General features: G+C 44.9%; 1 protein-coding gene across 1 annotated transcript in view; it reads left to right on the plus strand.

The window, feature by feature from the left end:
• Window positions 1-26,825, plus strand: part of LOC125461540 (short transient receptor potential channel 4-associated protein-like) — a 106,632-nt gene that overhangs the window by 76,359 nt on the left and 3,448 nt on the right. Inside the window, exons 14-18 of the mRNA XM_048550452.1 lie at window positions 461-551; window positions 5,679-5,819; window positions 12,589-12,700; window positions 13,421-13,533; window positions 26,276-26,482. Of these exons, the coding sequence (XP_048406409.1) occupies window positions 461-551; window positions 5,679-5,819; window positions 12,589-12,700; window positions 13,421-13,533; window positions 26,276-26,482 (664 nt within the window). The remainder of the gene's footprint in view (window positions 1-460; window positions 552-5,678; window positions 5,820-12,588; window positions 12,701-13,420; window positions 13,534-26,275; window positions 26,483-26,825) is intronic.

Below are 26,825 nucleotides of genomic sequence, written 5' to 3' on the forward strand. Positions count from 1 at the left end.
GAAAGTAAATTGCTGAAAGTGGAGCCAACTGCTATAAGTAATAAATACCAATCTCTGACTCCTGCTCATGCCAAGTGTGTAATTTAGGATAAATTTGTATTGTTTAGTGTAGAATGTGTATTGAAAAAGGGGTGCTGAAGCTTAGTAAAAGCTGAGAGTTTTTGACTTCAGTATTTAAGTGCAGACTGTGAACACGATGGCCTTGATACTCTAATTGCAAAGTTATTTTGTTTTGGCTGAGGCGATGGTGTGTTACAAATACAAGTTTTTACACTGTGTAGTACATTGAACTGGTGGTAAAGTACTAACTTAATTCATGGTTAGCTGGGCCTGTGCTAGCAGAATGTATATTGACTATGTAACCAGATTCAATAGATGATCCACTTTCAAGAAGATGAAGCAGGCAATTGCTTGGGATTAAACTAACTGAATTGTTAAAATTGATACTCATTCCTGGCAGGTTCTGGCAGGCAAGAGCAGTTGAGAGTTTTCTACGAGGAGTGACTTCTTATGCTGACCAGATGTTTCTTTTGAAACGCGGCCTGTTGGAGGTAAGGCTGTGTTCAGTCAAATTTTAAGTGGCAAAATGGCCAAGCCAGCCACCTGCTGGAGAGTGACAATTTTAGTTTGCAAAATGAGGCCATTTTCTGAAGAAGGGTCTAGTCCCGAAACGTCAGCTTCCTTGCTCCTCTGCTGCTTGGCCTGCTGTGTTCATCCAGCTCTACACCTTGTTATCTCAAATTAATTCTACACGTTCTACACTCTGAAAATGTTTAAATTTGCCTCTTGCTCATAGAACATAGAACAAAGAACAGTACAGCACAGCACAGGCCCTTCGTCCCACGAAGTTAAGCCAAACTTTCACCCTAATTCTAAGGTCTATCTAACCTCGACCCCTACCTAATACTTTCATCCATATGCCTATCTAATAGCTGCTTAAATGCCTCTAATGAGGCCAACTCCACGACCCTCTCCGGCATTGCATTTCACACCCCCTACTACTGAGTAAAGAACCTACCTCTGACGTCTCCCCTGTATCTATCTCCACTGCACTTTTTATGACTATGCCCCCTTTCCGCCCTGGGAAAAAGGACTCTGTCTGTCCACTCTATCTATATCTCTGATCATTTTGTACACCTATATCAAGTCACCTCTCACTTTTCGTTTTTCTAAAGAAAAAAGCCCTAGCGCGCTCAACATTTCCTCATAAGACCTTTCCTCCATTCCAGGCAACACCTGGTAAATTTCCTCTGCACCTTTTCCAATGCCTCCACATCTTTCCTGTAATGAGGCGACCAGAACTGGACACAATACTCTGGATGTGGCTGAACCAGGCTTTTGTATCACTGGAGCATAACTTCATGGCTCTTGAACTCAATCCCTCTAATAATGAAAGCTAACACACCATATGCCTGCTTAACAACTCTATCCACCTGGGTGGCAGCTTTTAGGGAACTGTGGACATGAACCCCAGATCCCTCTGCTCCTCCACACAGCCAAGAATCTTTTTCCATTAACCCTATACTCTGCTTTCAAGTTTGTTCTTCCAAAATGAATCACTTCACACTTCAGGGTTAAACTCCATCTGCCGCTTCTCAGCCCAGCTCTGTATCCTATCAATGTCCCTTTGCAACCTAGAACAGCCCTCCACACTGTCTACCATGCAACTCACTTTTATATCGCCTGCGAACTTACTAATCCACCCTTCCACTCCTTCACCCAAATCGTTTACAAAAATCACAAATAGAAGAGGACCCAGAACAGATTCTTGTGGTATGCCACTCGTAACTGAGCACCATATTGAATATTTTCCATCCACTATCACCCTTTGTCTTTTAAGGGTCAACCAGTTCTGAACCCAATCTGCCACAGTTCCCCCTTTCCCATGCCTCCTTAGCTTCTGCATGAGCCTACCATGGGGAGTCTTATCAAACACCTTACTTAAATCCACGTATACCACATCCACTGCTCTATGTTAATCCATGTGTTTGGTCACCTCTTCAAAGAATTCAAAGTTTGTGAGGCATGATCTACCCCGCACAAATCCATGCTGACTAGCATGAATCAAACGGTGCCTTTCCAAGTGATCATAAATCCTATCTCTCAGAGCCCTTTCCAATAATTTGTCCACCACTGATGTAAGACTAACTGGCCTGTAATTTCTGGGGTTATCCCTATTCCCTTTTTTGATTGAGGGAATGACGTTTGCCCCTCTCCCATCCTGCGGCACTGTACCCATGGACGGTGAAGACGTAAAGATCGTCTCCAAAAGCCCTGCAACCTCTTCCCTCGCTTCCCATAGAATCCTTGAATAAATCCCATCAGGCTAGGGGAATTTTATCTGTCTTCAAGTTCCTCAATTCCTAGCACATTGTCCTTACTAACGTTGGCCTCCCCTAGCCTACCAACCTGTTTCACACTGTCCTCCCCTACAGCTAGGTCCCTCTCGGTTGTGAATACTGAAGAAAAGCATTCCATTAAGGAATTCTCTTATTTCTTTTTAGGCTCCATGCACAAATTCCCTTTTTACAACCGTTGATCAGCCCTACTCTTTCTCTGGTCATTATCTTATTCCTCACGTACATGTAAAAAGCCTTGGGGTTTTCCTTGATCCTATCTGTCAAGGTTTTCTCATGCCCCCTTATAGCTCTCCTAAGCCCTGTCTTCAGCTCCTTCCTGGTTAACTTGTATCCCCCAGAGCCTTTTCCGTTCCTTATTTCTTAAACCTTACATAAGCATCCTTCTTCCTCTTAATCAGTTGTTCGACCTGTCTTGAGAACCAGAGCTCCCTCACTTGACCACATCTTACCTGCCTGCTAGGGACAAACATATCGAGCACACGCAGTATGCATTCCTTCAACAATTTCTACATTTCTACAGTGCTGTTCCCTGACAGCATCTGTTCCCATTTTGTTACCCAGTTCTTGCCTAACTGAATTATAATAACCCTTCCCCCAGTTATAAACCTTACCCTGCTGTATGTACCTACCCTTTTCCATGACTATTGTAAAAGTAAGAGTTATGATCGCCACTGCCAAAATGCTCGCCTACCAACAGGTCTCACACTTGGCCCGGTTCGTTGCCAAGCACCAAATCCAAAGTGACCTCTCCTCATGTTGGTCTATCTACATACTGTGTCAGGAATCCTTCCTGAACACACTGGACAAAATCCACTCCATCTCAACTATTACAACTAAAATGTTTCCAATCAATATTTGGAAAGTTGAAGTCATCTCTGACCACAACCCTGTGATTCCTGCACGTTTCCAGTATCTGCCTCCCAATCCACTCGCTGCTAGTTTTGAGGTCTATAAGAAAAGCACCCCAACAAAGTTACTGCTCCTTTCTTGTCCCTGACCTCACCCCAAACTGACTGTGTAAATGTATCATTGTCGAATTGCCTTTTTCAGTAGCTGTTACACTAGCCCTGACTGGCAATCCTGCTCTGCCACCTCTTTTACCACCCTCCCTATTTCTCTTTAAAGCATCTAAATCCTGGAACTTCCAACAACTATTCCTGTCCGAGTTACCTAAGTTTCAGTAATGGCCACAACATTGTAGTTCCAAGATCATCCACCATGGTTCTGATACTTCTCGCATCGAAGTATACACACCTCAAATCATCCCTGTGTCCACAATTACACTCCATTGACTTCTTTATTAACAACCTCACTCCGTGTTGTCTGTTGAAAGGCTGAATACCTCATCCTCTGAATATTGGCTCCCCACCACCTGTCAACCTAGTTTAAACCATCCCGTATAACTCGAGCTATGGAGTTTGTTTTTGTTTTTGTTGCCGAGTAAGGTGTGGTATCACTGGATGTGTATGGGCTGGGAGGGTTTTGTTGCCATGTACTGGGAGTTAGTGTGGCCACTTGGCTGATGCTCCCCTGTACACCATAAGGAGAAAGAGAGACTGAAATCCTCACTCCTATCCTACAGTAGCATAAGTGTCTGCCAAATGGTGGCCAAATAGCTCTTTAGGATATGAAAAATGCCTGCTGCTTTTGAGGAGAAAAACCTGAAGAGAACCAGTGGATGAATAGGTATAATTTTAAAATCTTTTGAATGTCAGCATATATTGTTGCTTAATTCTATTTAATGTACTTAATGTAGTGTGGAAAAGAATAGTTCCCTAACTTGACATGTAGTACCAGTGTTGGCCACTCTTGGATTGAGAATTGCAAAATTAAGTACACAGTGAAGCTCCCAGCTTGCTGCTTTACTCCCTTGCACTCAAATTCAGCAGGCCTGTTGCCAGTATTGTGCTCTAGCTACACATCCTTGTGGCCTAAGCAGTGAAACGCTGAGTTGTCTTATGCACTGTGTGACTGGAGCAGGATTAAAGCTGTCATCCAAGGTTCCCATGAGATAGGTCCAAACAATGAATAAACTGGGAGGAGACCATTATTAGTTTAAGTTTAGCTGATCAGAACTATTCCACAGGTGAAAGGGTAGTGTTAGAACATAGAACAGTACAGCGCAGAACAGGCCCTTCGGCCCTCAATGTTGCGCAGACCTGTGAACTAATCTAAGCCCCTCCCCCTACGCTATCCCATCATTATCCATATGCTTATCCAAGGACTGTTTAAATGCCCCTAATGTGGTTGAGTTAACTACATTGGCAGGCAGGGCGTTCCACGCCCTTACCACTCTGAGTAAAGAACCTGCCTCTGACATCTGTCTTAAATCTATCACCCCTCAATTTGTAGCTATGCCCCCTTGTACAAGCTGAAGTCATCATCCTCAGAAAAAGACTCACTGCCCACCCTATCTAATCCTCTGATCATCTTGTATGTCTCTATTAAATCCCCTCTTAGCCTCCTTCTCTCCAATGAGAACAGTCCCAAGTCCCTCAGCCTTTCTTCACTGGGGCCTGTGCTCCAGACCAGGCAACATCCTGGTAAATCTCCTCTGCACCTTTTCCAATGCTTCCACATCCTTCCTGTAATGAGGCGACCAGAACTGCACGCAGTATTCCAAATGAGGCCGCACTAGCCTTTTGTACAGTTGCAGCATTAAATCCCGGCTCCGGAACTCAATCCCTCTACCAATAAAACCTAACACACCGTAAGCCTTCTGAACAGCACGATCCAGCTGGGTGGCAACTTTCAGGGATATATGTACATGGACACCAAGATCCCTCTGCACATCCACAGTACCAAGAATCTTTCCATTGACCTGGTATTCTGCCTTCCTATTATTCCTCCCAAAGTGAATCACCTCACATTTATCAGTATTAAACTCCATTTGCCACCTTTTGGCCCAATACTGCAGTTTTTCCAAGTCTCCCTGCAACCTGCAACATTCTTCCACACTGTCCACCACTCCACCGACTTTCATGTCAACTGCAAACTTACTAACCCATCCACGAATGCCTGCGTCCAAGTCATTTATAAAAATGACAAACAGCAGTGGTCCCAAAACACATCCTTGAGGCACACCACTAGTGACCTGACTCCAGGCTGAATGTTTAACTAGCGAATCCAATATCAATTTATTTTTAATTTTCAATAAAAATGAATTCCTTGAAAACTGAAATAAAACTTTGGGATTATATGTTTGAATGTTGTAGGTAAGTGTTCAGGACTCTGGTTCAGAGTGACAGTGCAATTGCTTAAGGCTTTTGAAGGTCAATGCCTCACTAAGAATTTAAAATCTCATGTTTATTTTTGCAGCACATTCTTTTCTGCATTATCGACAGTGAGTGTAAATCAAGGGATGTATTGCAAAGTTACTTCGACCTTTTGGGTGAACTGATGAAATTCAACATCGATGCCTTCAAGAGGTTTAATAAATATGTAAACACAGAAGAGAAGGTGAGTTGTGCTATAGTGAGCTGCACAGCTTAACCAGCAAATGAGCATCTTTCTAATGTACGTTTACTACTCTAGCAAGTGTTTTTAAATAAGGATTTTGGAAGGTGATTGTATATCATCCATCAGTGAAAAATAATCATGAACTGGGATGATCAGTGAAACCCCAGCTGAAGATGGGGCCCTTCATTTGTCCTAACTCTGGACCCCAGGAATGTGTTCAAAAGTTAGTGAAAGGGTAAGAGTTGTGCCAATACAAACGAGTGTGTCACACTCCAGGTATCACCAGGCACAAAAAATAAAATCTTGCCTTTTTTGGATTGGGTGATTGCTCTTGACACGTGGAGGCCAAATGATTGATTTCAGAGATTTTTTTTGATTGGTGTTATCAAATATCCCCAGGATCAGCAGCAAGGCTGGGGGTTGGGTGCAAAAGTGACTGGATGGCAGGAGGTGGGTGGGGGAAAGCAATGGAGGGCAGAGATCACCGGTCTCAAGTCTGAGTCCAGAAGGCTGTAAGTGCCTAAATGAGTTGCTGTTCTTCCAGCTTGCATTCAGCTCCACTGGAGGTATCAGACCGAAGGACAAAGGTGTGAGCAGAAGACCAAGACACAGCTGAAATGGCAAGTGACCCAAAGGTTGAGATCACTCTTTCTTACAGACAGAGTGGTGTTCCAAACCAATCACAAGGTCTGCATTTAGCCTCCTTGTTGAAAAGGAGGCTGTGTTGTGAGCAGTGAATACAGTCAACAAGTTTGAGAAAAAAGTACAGGTAAAATGCTGCTTCACTTGAAAGGAGTGTTTGAGGCCTTAGACGTGAGGTTAGATTTGGAATGACAAGTGTTACAGCTGTGTTTACTTGGGAAATTATTATGATAGAGTGACGCAATGTTGGGTGGAAGATGTATTTGGTGGAATTGGCAAAGGATGATTAATGTGGATGCCAAGAGGAGCCCTTTTGTTCTGGGAGGAATGGAAATAGATGAGGGTAGACATTTGTGGGGGTGGTATCCTCAGCTGAGGGAAAAGTAAGATATGTAAGACACACCATTTTTGAAGAGGGCTTCATCAGAACTGATCAAATGAACATAGAACATTACAGCACAGTACAGGCCCTTCAGCCCTCGATGTGCCAACCTGTCATACCGATCTCAAGCTCATCTAACCTACACTATTCCATGTACGTCCATATGCTTGTCCAATGACGACTTAAATGTACCTAAAGTTGGCGAATCTACTACCGTTGCAGGCAAAGCGTTCCATTCCCTTACTACTCTCGGAGTAAAGAAACTACCTCTGACATCTGTCCTATATCTTTCACCCCACCCAACCCCCAGCCTTGCTGCTGATCCTGGGGATATTTGATAACACCAATCAAAAAAAATCTCTGAAATCAATCATTTAAAGCTATGCCCCCTCGTGCTCGCCGTCACCATCCTAGGATAAAGGCTCTCCTTATCCACCCTGTCTAACCCTCTGATTATTTTGTGTTTCAATTAAGTCACCTCTCAACCTTCTTCTCACTAATGAAAACAGCCTCAAGTCCCTCAGCCTTTCCTCATAAGACCTTCCCCCATACCAGGCAACATCCTAGTAAATCTCCTCTGCACCCTTTCCAAAGCTTCCACATCCTTCATATAATGCAGTGACCAGAACTGTACACAATACTCCAAGTGCGGCCGCACCAGAGTTTTGTACAGCTTCACCATAACCTCTTGGTTCCGGAACTCGATCCCTCTATTAATAAAAGCTAAAACACTGTATGCCTTCTTAACAGCCCTGTCAACCTGGGTGGCAACTTTCAAGGATCTGTGTACATGGACACCGAGATCTTTCTGCTCATCTACACTACCAAGAATCTTACCATTAGCCCAGTATTTTGCCTTCTGGTTACTCCTACCAAAGTGCATCACCTCACACTTGTCTGCATTAAACTCCATTTGCCACCTCTCAGCCCAGCTCTGCAGCTTACCTATTTCTCTCTGCAACCTACAGCATCCTTCGTCACTATCCACAACTCTACCGACCTTAGAGTCGTCTGCAAATTTACTAACCCATTCTTCTACACCCTCATCCAGGTCATTTATAAAAATGACAAACAGCAGTGGACCCAACACCGACCCTTGCAGTACACCACTAGTAACTGGTCTCCAGGATGAACGTTTCCCATCAACTACCACCCTCTGTCTTCTTTCAGCAAGCCAATTTCCGATCCAAACTGCTATATCTCCCACAATTCCATTCCTCCGCATTTTGTACAATAGCCTATTGTGGGGAACCTTATCAAACGCCTTGCTGAAATCCATATACACCACATCAACCGGTTTACTCTTATCTACCTGTTTGGTCACCTCCTCAAAGAACTCAATAAGGTTTGTGAGGCACGACCTTCCCTTCACAAAACCGTGCTGACTATCCCTAATCAACTTATTCTTTTCTAGATGATTATAAATCCTATCCCTTATAACCTTTTCCAACACTTGACCAACAACTGAAGTAAGGCTCACTGGTCTATAATTACCAGAGGTGTCTCTTCTCCCCTTCTTGAACAGGGGAACCACATTTGCTATCCTCCAGTCATCTGGCACTATTCCTGTAGACAATGACGAGTTAAAGATCAATGCCAAAGGTTCGGCAATCTTCTCCCTGGCTTCCCAGAGGATAAATCCCATCCGGCCCAGGGGACTTATCTATCTTCACCTTCTGAAGGATTTCTAATACCTCTTCCTTGTGAACCTCCATCCCACCTAGTCTAGTAGCCTGTATCTCAGTATTCTCCTCGACAAGAGTGAATACTGTTGAAAAATATTCATTTAGCGCTTCACCTATCTCATCTGACTCCACGCACAACTTAACACTACTATCCTTGATTGGTCCTAATCTTACTTTCGTCATTCGTTTATTCCTTAAGTACCTATAGAAAGCCTTAGGGTTTACCCTGATCCTATCCGCCAACAACTTCTCATGTCTCCTCCTGGCTCTTCTGAGCGCTCTCTTCAGGTCTTTCCTGGCTGCCTCGTAGCCCTCAAGTGCCCTAACTGAGCCTTCACATCTCATCCTAACATAAGCCTTCTTTTTCCTCTTGACCAGAGATTCCACCTCCTTCGTAAACCAGGGCTCCCGCACTCTACAGCTTCCTCCCTGCCTGACAGGTACATATTTATCTAGGACACACAGGAGCTTTTCCTTGAATAAGCTCCACATTTCTAATGTGCCCATCCCCTGCAGTTTCCTTCCCCATTCTATGCTCCCTAAATCTTACCTAATCTCATCGTAATTGCCTTCCCCTAGCTTTAACTCTTGCCCAGTGGTATACACCTATCCCTTTCCATCACTAAAGTAGACATAACAGAATTGTGATCGCTATCACCAAAGTGCTCACCTACTTCCAAATCTAACACCTGGCCGGGCTCATTACCCAGTACCAAATCTAATGTGGCTTCGCCCCTTGTTGGCCTATCTACATACTGTGTCAGGAAGCCCTCCTGCACACTCTGGACAAAAACTGACCCATCTATAGTACTCGATCTATAGTGTTCCCAGTCAATATTTGGAAAGTTGAAGTCCCCCATGACAACTATCCTGTCTCTCTCGCTCCTATCGAGAATCATCTTTGCTATCCTTTCTTCTACATCTCTGGAACTATTCGGAGGCCTATAGAAAACTCCCAACAGGGTGACCCCTCCTTCCCTGTTTCTAACCTCAGCCCATACTACCTCAGTTGACGAGTCCCCAAACATCCTTTCTGCAACTCTAATACTGTCCTTGACCAACAATGCCACACCTCCCCCCCACCCTCCTTTGCCATCTTCTCTGTTCTTACTGAAACATCTAAATCCCGGAACCTGCAACAACCATTCCTGTCCCTGCTCTATCCGTGTCTCCGAAATGGCTACAACATCGAAGTCCCAGGTAGTAACCCATGCTGCAAGTTCACCCACCTTATTCCAGACGCTCCTGGCATTGAAGTAGACACACTTCAATCCAACATCTTGCTTCCCTGAAACTTTATTTCGGACCACCCTACTCTCAACCTTTTCTATAGTCGAACTACAATTTTGGTGCCCATCCCCCTGCTGAATTAGTTTAAACCCACCCGAACAGCCTTAGCAAACTCCACCCCCCCCCCCCCCCCCCCCCCCCCCCCCCCCCGATATCGGTACCCCTCTGGTTCACGTGAAGACCATCTTACCTGTAGAGGTCCCACCTACCCCAGAAAGAGCCCCAATTATCCAAGAATCCAAAACCCTCTCTCCTGCACCATCCCTGTAGCCACATGTTCAACTCCTCTCTCTCCCTGTTCCTCACCTCACTAGCACGTGGCATGGGCAATAAACCAGAGACGACAACTCTGTTCGTCCTAGCTCTCAGCTTCCATCGTAGCTCCCTGAATTTCTGCCTTAAATCCCCGTCTCTCTTCCTACCTATGTCGTTGGTGCCAATGTGGACCACAACTTGGGGCTGCTCCCCCTCCCCCTTAAGGATCCCAAAAACACGATCAGAGACATCACGCACCCTGGCACCTGGGAGGCAACACACCAACCGTGAGTCTCTCTCGCCCCCACAGAACCTACTATCCGTCCCCCTAACTATGGAGTCCCCAATGACTACTGCTCTGCTCCTCTTCCCCCTTCCCTCCTGAGCAGCAGGGTCAGACTCTGCCAGAGACCCATGCCCCACTGCTTTCCCCGGTAAGTGGTCCCCCCCCCCCCCCAACAGAATGGGAAGATAAAAACTGCAGAGTGGATGAAGTCTTTAAGCAGGGTGTAAGGAAGGGTAGTGGGAGTAAATGTGGAAGTCATGGGTTTGTTTAGAAACATGAATAGGCAGCCTTTCCCTTTGAGTGGACCTGCAGAAGTCTCAGAATGGAAAGATGGACCAGATAAAGGTGAGATAAGGTTGGGAATTGGATGCAAAATTGGTTTAATTTTCCAACAAGAGCAGTGGTACTAAAACAGTATTTGTTCTTGTGTTAGTTCATGGGACCTGGGTACTGCTGACCAGGCCACAATTTGTCTGTAATTGCCCAGAGGTCAGTTTTGGTTCAACCACGTTGTTATGGGTCTGGAGTCACATGTCGGCCTGGTTATGATGGCAGATTTTCTTCAGTAAAGAACTAGTTAGGGTTTTATGGCGGTCACTGGTTACGTGGTTGCCATTTTGCTTCAATTTTGAATATCAGTGGTGAGATTTTTTGGAGCCACGTCCAGAACATTAGCCTAAGATCCTGGATTACAAATTCTGTGACATTACCATTCTGGTTAGATGCACAAAATCAATAGACCTCCAATTCAGTAGTAAGGGTTACAGAGGTAGTCTGAACTACCGATGCTGGAGAATCTGAGATAACATGGTGTGAAGCTGGATGAACACAGCAGGCCAAGCAGCGTCAGAGGAGCAGGAAAGCTTGACGTTTCAGGTTGCGACCCTTGTTCAGAAAAAGGGTCACGAACCGAAACGTCAAGCTTGCTGTGTTCATCCAGCTTCGCACTGTGTTATCTTAGTAGTAAGGGTGTCTTGTTGCAGTTGTACAGAGTTTTGCTGATACTGTAGCTGGAGCATGGTATGCCATTTTGGTCTCCTATCTGAGCAAGGATGTTCTGGCTAAGGAAGGAGTACAATGAAGATTTACAGACTGACACCTCAGATGGCAGTTATGAAGTAAGACTGGATCTGTTAGGATTATATTGACTAGGATTTGTAATAATGAGGGATCTCACAGAAACCTACAAAGTTCTAACAGAGCTAGATGTGGATAAGATGGTCTCAACTGGGGTGTCCAGAACCAGTGGTCACGGCTCAGCCTGTAAGACTGAGATGAGAAGAAACCTCTTCACTCAGTGGTAAACCTGTGGAATTCGCTATCAATGAACTTAGGCCGAAATGTTGAATGTTTCAAGGAGGAGTTAAATATTGTTCTCGAGCTGAAAAGGGATCAAAGCCTATGGAGAAGAGGGCACTGAGTTGGATGATCAATGAGGATCGTATTTAATGGTGCAGCAAACTTGAGCTGAATAGTCTACCCCTGTTTTTCTGCTTCTGTGACCTAAATAGAGGAGATGGGGTTGCAGGGTCTTTCTAAATGAGAAGTCAGTTGCTATAGTGCACAGTTTTAATGTGATTGTAAAGGATTGAAGGGGGCATGAGAGGACACTGAGTGGATGTGTTGGCATCTAGAATTTGCTGCCTGGTTTGTTGATGGAGGCCAAAACACGCCACTCATTTGAAAACCACCTGAATCTGCCACTGAAGTGCAGTAAGCTGCAAAGGCCATGGACTAGGTGCTAGAAGGTGAGATTAGAATGGATGACTAGCTTTATTTTGGCTGCACAGATGTGATGAGCTGATGGTCTGTTTTTGTGTCATTAACTTTCAGTGGATCTGTAGGACTGGAACAAGGAATTTTCTGCAAAGTCAGCAAAAAGATAGATATAACTAGGGCCCATGAATGCCTGTATGACCACACCATTTATTGAAGAAAACAGAATAAGTTGAAAGAGAAATTGTTCAATGGGACAACAAGCTAAGCCAGGTGGAGGTGATGATGGTTACTGGTGGCTGTTCAGGCCTCCGTTTTGGCAGAAGCAGAAGTTTGAACTAATCGAGGTGGGTGATGGAGGTGTTGAGGGATTGAACTTCCATAATGAAGAGGAAGCCTGTATTTTACCACCTATATGACTGTATATTAATCTATCTCCAGATGATCCATTTCAGAACTTAATAATGTTCGTCAAAGCTTTCAACAAATCACAATGCTGTTTTTCTTATTCAGTTTCAGATATTTTTGAATCAGATCAACAGTTCTTTAGTTGATTCCAACATGCTGGTTCGCTGCATTGTGTTGTCCTTGGACCGATTTGAGAGTCAAACAGATGCTGTAAAAGGTATAATGGAAGTAAAGTCCGTTTGCAAACATTGGAGAAGTGGAAGTAATTCCACATTGGAGGAGAGAATTTTGTTTGTTCCCTCAAAATAAACATGATGGTATAAATTTTTCAGCAGCTGACAAATCTACAGGCATGGATTTTGGTTGTTCACTATATCACAATTTCAGATGTAGTGTGCGGAAAATATATTGTTGAGTGATAAGTACCCTTGAATCTTAAAAGCGCCAAATCAAACCTGTGAATGGGAGTCAAGCCCCTCATTTGTGCCACTACACACAAGTCATGACTGCTGGACGACAGAGTCCAAACCAGTTTTTCCCATCTCTTCTGCTCCATTATTGATAATCCTTAAGATTTTTCTGGTGGGCTTCTTGAACTTAGTATCTCAAAACTGGAATAATCTTATTATGTAAATCCTAATGTCCTCCAGTTTAATGCAGGTGGCAGGTGATACAAAGGTGGAACTTGGTTGATTGCTAAACCTTTTTGAGTGACCCTGATTTCAATCACCTGTGACGTCTTGGCCTGCTGTTTAGTTGTTTGCATTGATCTGGTGGGACTAAATCATGTATGTTGCTCAAAAAATTTAAATTAATGAATTAGCTATGAACTGACTCTTGTCACAAATGACTGGTTTGCAATTTCTCTCAATATTTGTGGGATAGGTGTGGGAATGCAGTTACTGTCTGATCATTCTGAACACTATTTTCTACTTAGTTGCAGAAGTGATTTCCCAGTGCTGCCTGCTGTCCTACATCTCCCGTGTGGAAAACAGACTCTCGTTTCTCTTCCGGCTGATTAATATTATTCAAGTACAGACACTCACTCAGGTAAGATTAATTCTTGTAGGAATTATTTATTTTCTGTCTAAGCTTACAGTTTTACTTCAGCTAATTCCTCTACATGTTGAAACCACGTTGTTTACAGATGATTATACTTGCCTTTTGAAGTAAACCAAGGTATGATGTAGAGTCTAACCTCCTGATTTAACCCACCTTCCAAGACCCCTGTCTCTATTTACCTGCTATTGGTTCAAAAATCCACAAGTTATCCTTCCTCAATGTTGCTGATGTGTGTCTACATTCCATTTTCAATGATGTAATGTTCGTTTTTTTAAAGTTACACTCTGAATGCAGTCTGAATTTTTGTATTGCTTCAAATATTTTTAATGGAGCTGACTTGAAAGCAGATGAATTATTTTAAATCTAAGCTTGATGATAAGTGCCCTACACATTAATACCAGTGCTAGGAGCTGTTTATAGTAGGCCTGTTACTACAATTAAAATCATGATTTATGACACTAACACAGAGCAACAAATCCACAATGGACCGTTACCTGATAATGTTAAGTTTGAAGGGAAATATCCTTATCTCCAGAAAGAAAAGTCCCTAGTGCTAGGGACAGGGGATTAAATACCTGTTATCCCACCATCTTTGAATAGAATCTGGTCTCATGTCTAATGTTATAAATGGGCTCATTGGCACTCTCTGCATAGCACAGTAATGGTTGAACATGTAATGGTCTGTCTGTGTGGAGTTTGCACATTCTCCCTGTGTCTGCGTGGGTTTCCTCCGGGTGCTCCGGTTTCCTCCCACAGTCCAAAGATGTGCAGTCTAGGTGGATTGGCCATGCTAAATTGTCCGTAGTGTTCATGGGTGTGTGGGTAATAGGGGAATGGGTCTGGGTAGGATGCTTCAAGGGGCAGTGTGGACTTGTTGGGCCGAAGGGCCTGTTTCCACAATGTAGGGAATCTAATCCAACCGAAAGTACACTGAAAAGCCATACACACGGACCAGGTACTGAACTTCGACAGTAACCATCCCAGGCCATACAAGCGAAGCTGCGTGCGAACACCCTTTAAAAGGGCAACAACACACTGCAGCAACGTGGAACTTTGACAAGCGGAAGAACACTTCTTCCAGGTTTTCAAGGATAATGGATGTCCAAAAGAACTGGGTCAGAAGATGTCTACATGAAAAACATCAGAATGATACTACACACCCCGACACACTCGTCACACTACCCTACATCAGGAACGCGTTGGAACTCACCGCAAGATTTCTCCGACTGCTGGGCATCAGAGTGGCACACAAGCCCATGTCAACCTTACAACAACTGCTCACCCGAACTAAAGACCCATTCACCGCCATGGACAGGACCAATGGCATCTATAAGATCCCCCACAGTGACTGTGAGAAACACTACATCGGACAAACAGGAAGGAAACTAACAAGAGTACATGATCACCAACTGGCTACAAAAAGACATGACCAATACTCACTCATCTCAATCCACATGGACAAGGAGAACCATCATTTTGACTGGGACAAGCAAAACAGAGACAGGCATGAGAATTCCTAGAAGCCTAGCCCTCCATGAAGCATGCTATTAATAAACGTATTGAGTTTGACCCCATGTACATTCCACTACGAAGGAAAACCGGAAATTAGGCAATCCATCTCAATAGACCCCAGAGTTCAAAAACCAGGGAGGAAAGCACACCGCTTCATCAGAGGCTGCACTGAGAATGTTACCCAGTTGGGAAACGAAATGTTTGCAAAACGAGAAACTAGCTCGGCACCCACAACCCAAGCTACAAACCTACTCCAAAATCTTCCACTGTGTTGGTGCAAATCCAACCAGTGGGGTGTTTTCACCCTAATTTCCGTTGACTCTGGTTTTGCTAGGGCTTATGCAGTACTCATTTGAATACTACTGCCTTGATATCAAGATCTGTAATTTTCACGATCCCTCTGGAGTTCAGCTGTCTTTGTTCATATTTTTACCAAAGTTGTAATTCAGTCAGGAGCTGAGTAGCTTAGCTGGAACCCAGACTAAGCATTGGTGACAAAAACAAAGTTGCTGGAAAAGCTCAGCTGGCCTGGTGGCATCTACGAAGAAGAAAATCAGAGTTATTGTTTTGCGTCCGTTGACCTTTGCTCAAAACTGATGCTATAACTGGGTCCTGAGGCAGGGTCACCGGACCCGAAATGTTGGCTCTATTTTTTCCTTCACAGATGCTGCCAGACCTGCTGAGCTCTTCCAGCAACTTTGTTTTTGTTCTGTAATTAGCTGGGTTGCATTTGTCCTGCTTTTCATAGATAGAACATAACTGGGAAATTTGCAAATTGTTAGGTAGATTAAACAGCATGGTCAGTGAGAGTAGAGACTTCACCTGAGGGGATCAAAGGCTGAGTGAGTATTAGCTTTTCCAAGCTTAGTTTGAGGTTATCAGACAGCAGCCTTTAAGCTAAAATAGCCTGATTTAAGAGAGGCTGTTGCATGATGGTGACATTCCTGATTCAAATACTTCAATCCCTTGTCTTACTGAGGTGCTGACCACTGTAGCTGAGAAGTGACTCTGAGCATTTCCATGTAAGAAGGGAAGGAGGGGTGTCTTGTGTCAATGGTAGTGTCCCTGCTTCTTGGCCAGAAGATCTGGGATCAAGTTTTCAACATAGTACCTATAGCTGATAATTCGGTTCAAAGTTGGAACTCCGTGCAAAGGGGATATGAAGTTTGCTGTGCTAAATAGGCTTCAGAGCAAGTCGTGAGCTAGGAAGGATGGGAAATTAAAACTCACGGATCGAGAGCCCTACCTGCAGAGACACCAGCGGTGGAGTGATATCAACCACAGTGTGACATGACTGCAAAGAAAGCAGCTGATTGGTGAATATTTCTAGTCTTTAAATGAAAAGGGAAGGACTGTAATTTGTGTTTAGTCTGTTCTTCTCTCAAAAACATTTTAAGTATAAGATTTATATTGATGGTTTTTCTATTCATTTGTGGGATGTGGGTGTTGCTGGCTGGCCAGTATTTCTTACCCATCCCTAGTTGCCTTTGAGAGGCTGGTGGGAGCTGCCTTCTTGAACCACTTCAGTCCTCCTGCTGTGGGTTGACTCTTGATTCTATTAGGGGAGGGATTTCCAAGATTTTGATCCAGGGACAGTGAAGTAGGGAGTGGGGAGTATTTCATCACACTCTTGTGCCTTGTGGATTGTTGACAGGTTTTCAGGAGGTGAGTTACTTGCCGCAATATACCTAGCTTCTGGCCTGCTCTTGCAGCCATTGTGTTTGTGGTGAATCCAGTTCAGTTCCCGGTCAGTTATAACTCCCAGGATGTTGACAGTGGGAGATTCAATTATGGTAACACCATTGAATGTCGAAGTGTGGTGGTTAGATTGTCTTTGCCTGTTATTGACGCTGTCACGTCACCTCACCTCTGGATTTCAACTCTTTATCCCTGTTTGGACCAAGGGTGTAATGAGGTTAGGAGCTGAGTGGCCCTGGTGGAACCCAAATTGGGCGTCACTGAGCAGGTGCTGCTTGATAGCACTGTTACTGTCACCCTCCATCACTTTACTAATGATCAAGAGGAGACTGATGGGTCAGTAATTGGCCAGGTTGGGTTTGTCATGCTTTTTGTGTACAGGACATAGTTGGGCAATTTTCCACATTGTCGGGTAGATACCAGTGTTATAACTGTACTGGAATAGCTTGGCTAGGGGAGCGGCAAGTTCTAGAGCACACGTCTTCAGTACTATTGCTGGAATGTTGTCAGGGCCACACCTTTGCAGTATCCAGTGTCTGCAACCGTTTCTCGATCATGTGGAGTGAATGGAATTGGCTGAAGACTGGTATCTGTGATGCTGGGGACTACAGCAGGAGGCGGAGTTGGATTAGCCACTTGGCACTTCTGGCTGAAGATTGCTGTGAAAACTTCAGCCTCATCTTTTGCACCGATGTGCTGGGCCCTCCCATCATGGAGGATGTGGATATTTGTGGAGCCGCCTCCTCCAGTGAGTTGTTTGATTGTCCACCCCCATTCAAACTGGGTGTGGCAAGACTGCAGAGCTTAATATTGGTTGTGGGATCACTTAGCTCTGTCACTTGCTGTTTTTGCTGTTTGGTGGCTTCACTAGGTTGATGCCTCATCTTCAGGTATTCCTGGTGGTACTCCTGGCATACCCTCCTGCACTTTCCATTTGAACCAGGGTTGATACCCTGGCTTGATGGTTAAGTGGGGGATATGCTGGGCAATGGGGTTACAGATTGTGCTGGAGCACAATTCTGCTGCTGTTCATGGTTCATAGCATTTTATGAATGTCCAGTCTTGAGTTGCTAGTTCTGTTCAAAGTCTGTCCCATTTAGCACGGTGATAACTTTCATCACATTGTGTGGCACTATTTTCATTGTGAACGCGGGACCTCATCTCCACAACGACTGTGTGTTGGTCACTTTGTGATACTGTCATGGATACATGCAGCTGACAGATTGGTGAGGATGAGGTCAGGTATGTTTTTTTTCCTCTTGGTTCCCTCACCACCTGCTGCAGACCCAGGTTAGCAGCTATGTCGTTAGGACCCAACCAGCTGAATGTGTAGTGCTGTTGCTGAGCCCCTCTTCGTGGTGGACCTAGAAACTCCCCTACCCAGAGTACATTTTGGGCCCTTACCATCCTCAGTGTTTCGTCTCAGTCTTGTTCAACATGGAGGAGTACTGAATCATCAGCTGAGGGAGGATGTTATGTGACCAGCAGATGGTGTCCTTGACCATGTTTAACCTGAAGCCATGAGACTTTATGGGATCCATAGTCAATGTTGGGGACTTCCAGAGCAACTCCCTCCCGACTGTGGAGCCACCTCTGCTGGGACTGCTCTGTCAGTGGGACAGGACGTACCCAGTGATGGTGCCTGAGATATTGTCTGTAAGGTATGATTCTGCACATACAATTATGTTGCGCTGTTGTCAGCTAGTCTGTGAGACAGCTCTCCCAGTTTTTGGCAGTAACTCCCAGATGTTAGTGAGGAGGACTGTGCAGGGTCTACAGGGCTGTTTTTGCTCTTGTCTTTTCTAGTGCCTAGGTCGATGCCAGGTGATCTGTCTAGTTTCATTTCTTTGAGTCTGTAGTGGTTTGTACAACTGAGTGGTGTCCTAGCCATTTCAGAGGGCAGTTGAGAATTAACCACACTGCTGTGGAGTCACATGTAGGCCAGACCAGGTGAGGGTGACCGATTCCCTTCCCTGAAGGACATTAGTGAACCATTGGGGTTTTCCTGACAATCGGCAATGAATTCAAGGTGATCAGTAGATTCTTAATTCCAGATTCTCTCTTTCTAATTAGTGAATTCCACCATCTGCCATGGTAGGCTTCGAAGCCAGGATGTTAGCTGGGCTTCTTTATTAATAGCCTAGCGATAATACCCCAAGGCCATTGCCTGCCCCTATGGTTTTTATGTAAAACTGTAATTTTGAAGAGTTAAAGCAATACTGATTGCACGATGGATGATATGTTGCTGTTGCAGCTTGTGGAAACTGCAACTTCATATCTCAGTTGAAGAGCTGAAGTCCAGACTGCAGACATTGTCATGTCAGGTAAGGGGAAAGTTAACTGGACACATGGCTACAAGAGGCAGTTGTCTGTCAGATGAGGTAATTCAAACTTGGTCCATAATCAGGGACAGGAGGGTGTGACTACAAGTGAGACGGGTGTGGTGGAGTAGGTGGAGTTTGACAAGTCTTGGTCATTGCACTTGTCCAACAGTTGAAGTTCTTTAAAGATGTATGGACAAGAATGTCAACTGCAGTGAAGATAAATGAATTGACCATAGAATCTTGGTACAGAGAGCCATTCAAGTAGGTGTAGGAAATAGGAGTCTAGTCGTGAAAGGCGTTCTGAAAGTGTGATACCTTTTAGGCTGTGTTGCCGGCTGGGTGCCAGAGTTAGAACATAGCACAGTACAGGTCCTTTGTTCCATGCTGTTGTGCTGACCTGTTATCCTACTCTAAGATCAAACCAACCTGAATACCCTTCATTTTACTGTCATCCATGTGCCTATCCAAAAGTCACTGAAATGCCCCTAATGTATCTCACTCTACTACCACTGCTGATAGTGCATTCCACACGCCCACCACTCTGTGTGAAGAACCTACCTCTGACATCTCCCCATACCTTCCTCCAATCGCCTTAAAATTATGTCCCTCGTAATCACCATCTTCATCCTGGGAAAATGTCTCTGGCTTTCCACTCTGTCTTTCATCACCTTGTAAACCTCTATCAAGTCACCTCTCGTGCTGCTTCGATCCAATGAGAAAAGCCCTAGCTCCCTCAAACTTTTTCCTCATAAGACCTGCCATCCATTCTAGGCAGCATCCTGGTAAATCCCCTCTGCACCCCCTCAAGCTTTCATATCCTTCCTGTAATGAGGTGATCAGAACTAGATACAATATTGTAAATGCAGACTAATCAGGGATTTGTAGAGCTGCAGCATAGCCTCACGGTTCTTAAACACAAGTCGCCTGCCAATGAAAGCCGAAACACTATACATCCCTTCTTAAGAACCCTATCAACTTGGGTGACAACATTCAGGGATCTAAGGACGTGAACACCAAGATCTCTCTGATCTTCCACACTGCTGAGAATCCTGCCATTAACCCTGTATTCTGCATTCAAATTTGACTTTCCAAAATGAATCACTTCATTTTTTTTTCTGGGTTGAGTTCCATCTGCCACTTATTTGCCCAGATTCGCATCCTGTTGATGTCCTATTGCAACCTACAACAGCCCTTCACACTTCCCACAACCTCACCAACGCTCGTGTCATTAGTAAACTTATTAACCCACCCTTCCTCATCAAAGTCTTTTATAAAGATTGCAAAGCGCAAAGGTCCCAGATAAGATCCCTGCAGAACAACGCCATGCTGACTATTTCTAATCAGATTGTGCTTTTCCAAATAGTCATAAATACTATCTCTCTGAAACCTCCCCAATAATTTGCTCACCACAGAAGAAAGACTGACTGGTCTGTAATTCCCAGGATTAGCCCTATTCCCTTTCTTGAACAAGGAAGTAACATCTGCCACCCTCCAGTCACCTGGTGGTACACCAGTAGACAGTGAGGAAGCAAAGATCATTGCCAAAGGGGCAGCAGTCTCTTCTCTCACTTCCCGTAGAAACCTTGGGTATATCCCATCTGGCCCAGGGGACTTATCTGTTCTCATGTTTTTCAAATTTTCCAGCATGTCCTCCTTCCTAACATCAACCTGTTTGAACATATCTGCCTATTTCACGCTATCCTCAAACTACAAGGTCCCTCTCTGGTTAATACTGAAGCAAAGTATTCATTAAGGACCTCCCCTACCTCTTCTGACTTCGCACACAAGTTCTCTCCACTATCCCTGATTGGTCCCACCCTTACTCTGGCTATCCTTTGTTCCTCACATAAGTAAAAAACGCCAAGACATTCTATTAATCCTATCTCCCAAGGCTTTTTCGTGCCCCTTCCTTCTAGCTCTCCTTAATCTACTTTTCAATTCCCCCTGGCTACCTTGTAATCATCTGGAGCCATGTCCGATCCTTGCTTCCTCCTTCCTCTTGACGAGATGTTCCACACGTCTTGTCTTGTCATCCAAGGTTCCTTTACCTTGCCATCCCTTCCCTACCTCAGTGGGAGAAACCTATCCACTCAAAGTGCTGCTCTAACAACCTCCCACATTTCTGTCATGTATTTCCCTGAGAACATCTGATCCCAATTTATGCTCCGCAGCTTCTGCCTATTAACATTGTAATTCCCCGTCCCCAATTAAATACTTGCCCATACCACCTGCCCCATCCCCCTCTATGATTGTAGTAAAGGTCAGGGAGTTGTGATCGCTATCACCGAAAAGCGCTCTCCCCAAGACATCTGACACCTGGCCTGGTTCTTTGCCAAGCACCAGCTCTAATAATGGCCTCCCCTCTAGTTGGCCTATCTACATACTGAGCCAGAAATCCTTCCTGGACGCACCTGACAAAATCTGCTCCATCCAAACTATTTGCACTTAGGAGGTTCCAGTCTATATTAGGGAAGTTGAAGTCACCCATGACAACAACCCTATAACTTTGACACCTTTCCAAAATCTACCTCGCAATCTGTTCCACAGTATCTCTGTTGCTATTGGGAGGATCTACAGAAAACTCCCAATAAAGTGATTGCTTCTTTCCTGTTTCTGATTTCCACCCATACTGACTCAGTGGAGAAACCCTCCTCCATGACCTCCCTTTATGCAGCTGTGATACCATCCCTGATCAGCAATGTCACTTCCCACCTCTCTTACCTCCCTCTCTCTATTTCTTTCGAAACATCCAAACCCCAGAACATCCAACTACCATTCCTGACCCTGTGATATCCAAGTCTCTGTAATGGCACAATATGGTGTCTCCAAGTACTGATCCATGTTCTATGTTCATCACCCTTATTCCTGACACTACTAGCATTAAACTAGACACACTTCAACTCGTTGCACTGACTGCAACTTTGTCCTATCAACTGTCTGTCCTTCCTCACAGACTCTGCATGCTATATTTGCCTGTACACCGGTTCCCACCCCCTTGCCAAACTACTTTAAACCCTCCCAAAGAGTTGTGGCAAACCTCCCACCAGGATATTGGTGCCCCTCCAGTTCAAGTGCAACCTATCTGTCTTTGTACAGGCCCCACCTTCCCCAGAAGGTATCCCAATGATCCACTTATCTGAAGCCCTCCCTCCTACACCAGCTCTGTAGCCACATGTTCAGCTGCACTCGCTCTCTATTCCTAGTCTCACTAGCCAGTGTTTATTCTGAGATTACTACTCTGCTCATCCTGCCTTTTAGCTTCCAACCTAACTCCCTTTCTTCACTTTCCAGATCCTCATCCCTTTTTGTAACTGTCATTGGTACCAATGTGCCCCACAACTTCTGACTGCTCACCGTCCCCCTTAAGAATCCTGTAGATTCGATCTAGGACATGCCTAACCCTGGCACCTGGGAGGCAACATGCCATCGGCGAGTCTCCGTTTGTGACTACAGAACCTCCTGTCTGTTCCCCTAACTGTTGAATCTCCTGTCACAATCATTCTCCGATTCTCCACCTTCCCATTTCAGCCACAGAGCCAGGCTCAATGCCAAAGACCTGGCCACTGTGTAGTAAGGAGGGAAGGGTCATCAGATTGGTCTGTATGGGTAGACTTTAGGTGTCCACAGGGGACTGTCAGTGTATTGTAGGCCCCAAAACAATCAAATTCCTTGGTATTTGAAGACCAGGTCTGTCAAAAACAACTGGCACGTAAAAAGTAACAATAGGGTAATTATATTAGAGGGTTTCACACTTCCTCCAGTGTTAATTTGGATAGCCATAGTATAAAGGGATCAGCAGCTATATTTGTTTTTGAACTACGTTCAGGAGAGTTTTTATATCACTGGTCCTACAAGGGTTGACAATGCTGGAACAATTCTGGAGAATGAAACTGAGTAGAGAAGAAACCAGAGAAAGAGTAAGGATCAAGGGAAAAAATCTGTTCATGGAATTGGAAGACATTGCCAAAGTTTTAAAAGTATTTCACACCTGTCTTCACTTTGGAGGAGGAGGATGTCGGTACAGAATTCTGGAAGATGGACTGTGGGGTTCTTGAGCAGTTTAACATAGGGAGTAAGGTGGTACTGGAGGTTTTGGTAAGGCTTAAAACTGGATGAGTTGTATCCCAGGCTGCTGTGGAGATGAGAAAGGAAGTCACCAGGGGCCTGACCAATATTTTTAATTCCTCACCTAGAGGAAGGTGCCAGAGGACTGGGGGATGACTAATGTGGTTCCACTTTTCAAGAAGGGTAGTGGAGAGAAATCCTTGAGAATACAGATCAGTGAGTTAGGGGAAACTATTTGTGAAAATTCTGAGGGAGCAACTTGTTGCTATTCTTTTGAGACAAGGTTTGATCAGTAACACGGCATTTAGCATGCCGGCCTTCGTCGGTCAAGACATTGAGTATAGGAGTTGGGATGTTATGTTACAGTTGTATTAAGTCATTCACAAGGCCACACATGGAGTACAGTTTCAGTCATCCTGTTGTAGGAAAGACTTGGTTAAACTGGAAAGTGTGCAAAGAAGTTTTGAGGATGTTGCCAGGACTAGTAGGGCCCCGTTATAGAGAGAGGTTGGCCAGGATGGGATAGATTGAGGGGCGTGGACAGGGTAGGTAGAAACTAGCTGCTCTCGCTTCGTTGAAGGATCAGTAACAAGTGGGTGTACTTGTAAAATGGAATGAAATAATTTAGAGGGGATTTGAGGAAAGAACTGATTCACCCAGAGGATGGAGGGATGCACTGCTGGGGGCAGGGTTGGTGAAGGGGGAGGAGAGTGGTTGGTAGTGGTGGGCAGGTGTTGTAGTTGAAGCAGAAAACCTGAAGCCTTTTTTAAAAAGTATTTGTATGAGCATTAGAAATGTCATTACTTTCACGATTATGGGCCCTAGTGTTGGTTAACGGAATTGGCGTAGAATTAGCATAGTTTTGATGGTGCAAAGTCGATGGACTAAAGGGCCTCTTCTGTACTTTATGATTCTGTGATAAAACAAAACAATCTTTGTGTATTATAAGATAACAAGGTGTAGAGCTGGATGAACACAGAAGGCCAAGCAGGAAGGCTGATGTTTCGGGTCGAGACCCTTCAGAAATGGGAGAGGGGAAGGGGGCTCTGAAATAAATAAATAAGTAGAGAGCGGGAGGCAGACAAGATGGATAAAGGAGAAGATAGGTGAAGAGGAGACAGACAGGTCAAAGAGGCAGGGGAGGAGCCAGTAAAGGTGAGTGTAGGTGGGGGATAAGTCAGTCCAGGGAGGATGGACAGGTCAAGGGTATCAGTTTCCAGGTGGTTGCCAGAGATGGAAACGGAGATTCAGGAAGGAGAGAGAGGTATCAGAGATGGTCTAGGTGAACTTAAAGTTGGGGTGGAAGATGTTGAAGTGGATGAACTGTTCGAGCTCCTCTTGGGAGCAAGAGGTGGCGCCGATACAGTCATCAATGTAACGGAGGAAGAGGTGGGGTTTGGGGCCACTGTAGCCACGGAAGAGGGATTCTTCCACATAACCTACAAAGAGGCAGGCATAACTTGGGCCCATACAGGTGCCCTTGGCCACCCCTTTTGTCTGTAGGAAGTGAGAGGAATTGAAAAAAGTTGTTGAGGATGAGGACGAGCTTGGCTATGCGAAGGTGTGTCAGTGGAGGGGGACTGGTCGGGTCTGTGGGACAGAAAGAAGCGGAGGGCCTTTAGGCCATCTGCATGGAGAATGCAGGTGGATTAGATTAGATTTCCTGTGTGGAAACAGGCCCTTCAGCCCAACAAATCCACACTACCTCTTGAAGCATCCCCCTATAACTTACACACCCCTGAACACTATGGGCAATTTAGCATGGCCGATCCAACTAGGCTGCACATCTTTGGACTGTGGGAGGAAACCAGGAGCACCCGGAGGAAACCCGCGCAGACACCGGGAGAATATGCAAACTCCACACAGACAATTGCCTGAGGCTGGAATTCAACCTGGGTCCGTGGCGCTGTGAGGCTGCAGTGCTAACCACTGAGCCACTGTGCTGCCCGAAGCTGGATAGGGGCTGGACGTCCATGGTAAAGGTGAGGTGTTGGGGACCAGGGAATCGGAAGCTTTGGAGGAGGTGGAGGTCATGGGTGGTGTCACGGATGTAGGTAGGGAGTTCCTGGACCAAAGGGGAGAAAATGGAGTCGAGATAAGTAGCGATAAGTTCGGTGGGACAGGAGCAGGCGGAGACAATGGGTTGACCAGAGCAGTCAGGTTTGTGGATTTTGGGAAGGATACAGAAGCGGGCGGTTCGGGGTCGGGGAACAATGAGGTTGGAGGCTGTGGATGGGAGGTCACCTGAGGTGATGAGGTTGTGGATGGGTTGGGAGATGATGTCTTGGTGGTCGGGGTGGGGTCATGATCAAGGGGGCGGTCGGAGGTGGTGTTGAAGAGAGCTGGTGCCTGGCCTCAGCAATTGTAGTGGTCAGTGCACCATACTACAACTGCACTTCTCTTGTCCACGGGTTTTATGGTGGTGTTGGGTTTGGTGCAGAGGGCTGCCCATTCTGTGGGGGAGAGGGGTGGAGAGGTTGAGGCGATTGATGTCTTGACAGCAGTTGGAGATGAAGAGGTTGAGGAAGGATAGGAGGCCTTGGGATGGTGTCCAGGAGGAAGGTGTGTGTTGGAAGTGGTCGAAGGGTTTAGTATAGGGAGGGTTAGGCTCACGGTTAAAGAAGTAAGCACGGAGGCGGAGGTGGCGGGAAGAACTGTTCAACATCCAGCATCTTGGTGTATTATAACTCTACTTTGTGAGGTGACACATTTTCTTCAAGATCAAATCACTCACTCTACAGTTTTCCAGAAAGAGTTGGAGGTTCCACAACCAATTACTGACTTGCCAAATTGTTCAGTTTTAGTGCTGTTAGTCCTGCTGTAAAAATCCACATAAAAATTGAACCTTGTTGAATGAGTTAATACGGAAATTTAATAACGCACAAAGTTAATAAACTGAAGCGTGAAGTCTTACCCGTGATATACCTTCGAAGTAGGCAAAATATTACATGCAAAGAAATCTGGTTTTCAGAACGTTTGAAAGGTACAAAAACTGAAAAAATGCTCTTTCTCTTCTGTTGGAATGAGCACACGATGCATCAGCAAAGATCATTCATACACAAGTGTCTTGTACTTAAAGTGCGTTGCTGTTCTGCTAATGTGTCCATAATTACTGATTTCTCCTATTGAAGGAAAATGTTAGCTGTCTGAACACAAGCTTGGTGATCTTGATGTTAGCGAGACGCAAGGGCAAACTGCCATTCTATTTGAATGCTCTACGGGAAAAGGAGCTTTGTGAGAAATATCCAGGCTTCCTCCTCAACAATTTCCACAGCTTGCTGCGTTTCTGGCAAGAGCATTACCTCAACAAAGATAAGGACAGCACATGCCTGGAGAATGTGAGTATGTAAAGCTGAGGCACAAATCTTCAAGTTTGTCAGTTCCTTAAATAGAAGCTGAATATGTTCGTTCTTATGATAAACTGTAGAAATAAATTTTGTAATGCTAACTTGCCATCTCAAATATGTAATCTGGCTAGGAACCTGAGATTGAACAGGTGGCTATCCTCTGTCTTGAGTGTTGCAGTGCAATGGGGAATGATGAAAAGATTTATTTAATGATGAATTTGATGATCAACCCAGAAGGCTAAAGAAAGTTGAAAGTTTAAAGTTCACTTACTCTGCTAAACTTGACCTCAGGTGAGCTGTGTCTGGAGGCATAACTCACTGTCCAATTCTGTGA

Source organism: Stegostoma tigrinum, chromosome 19 (assembly GCF_030684315.1).
Source record: "Stegostoma tigrinum isolate sSteTig4 chromosome 19, sSteTig4.hap1, whole genome shotgun sequence".
In the NCBI taxonomy this organism is placed as follows: domain Eukaryota; kingdom Metazoa; phylum Chordata; class Chondrichthyes; order Orectolobiformes; family Stegostomatidae; genus Stegostoma; species Stegostoma tigrinum.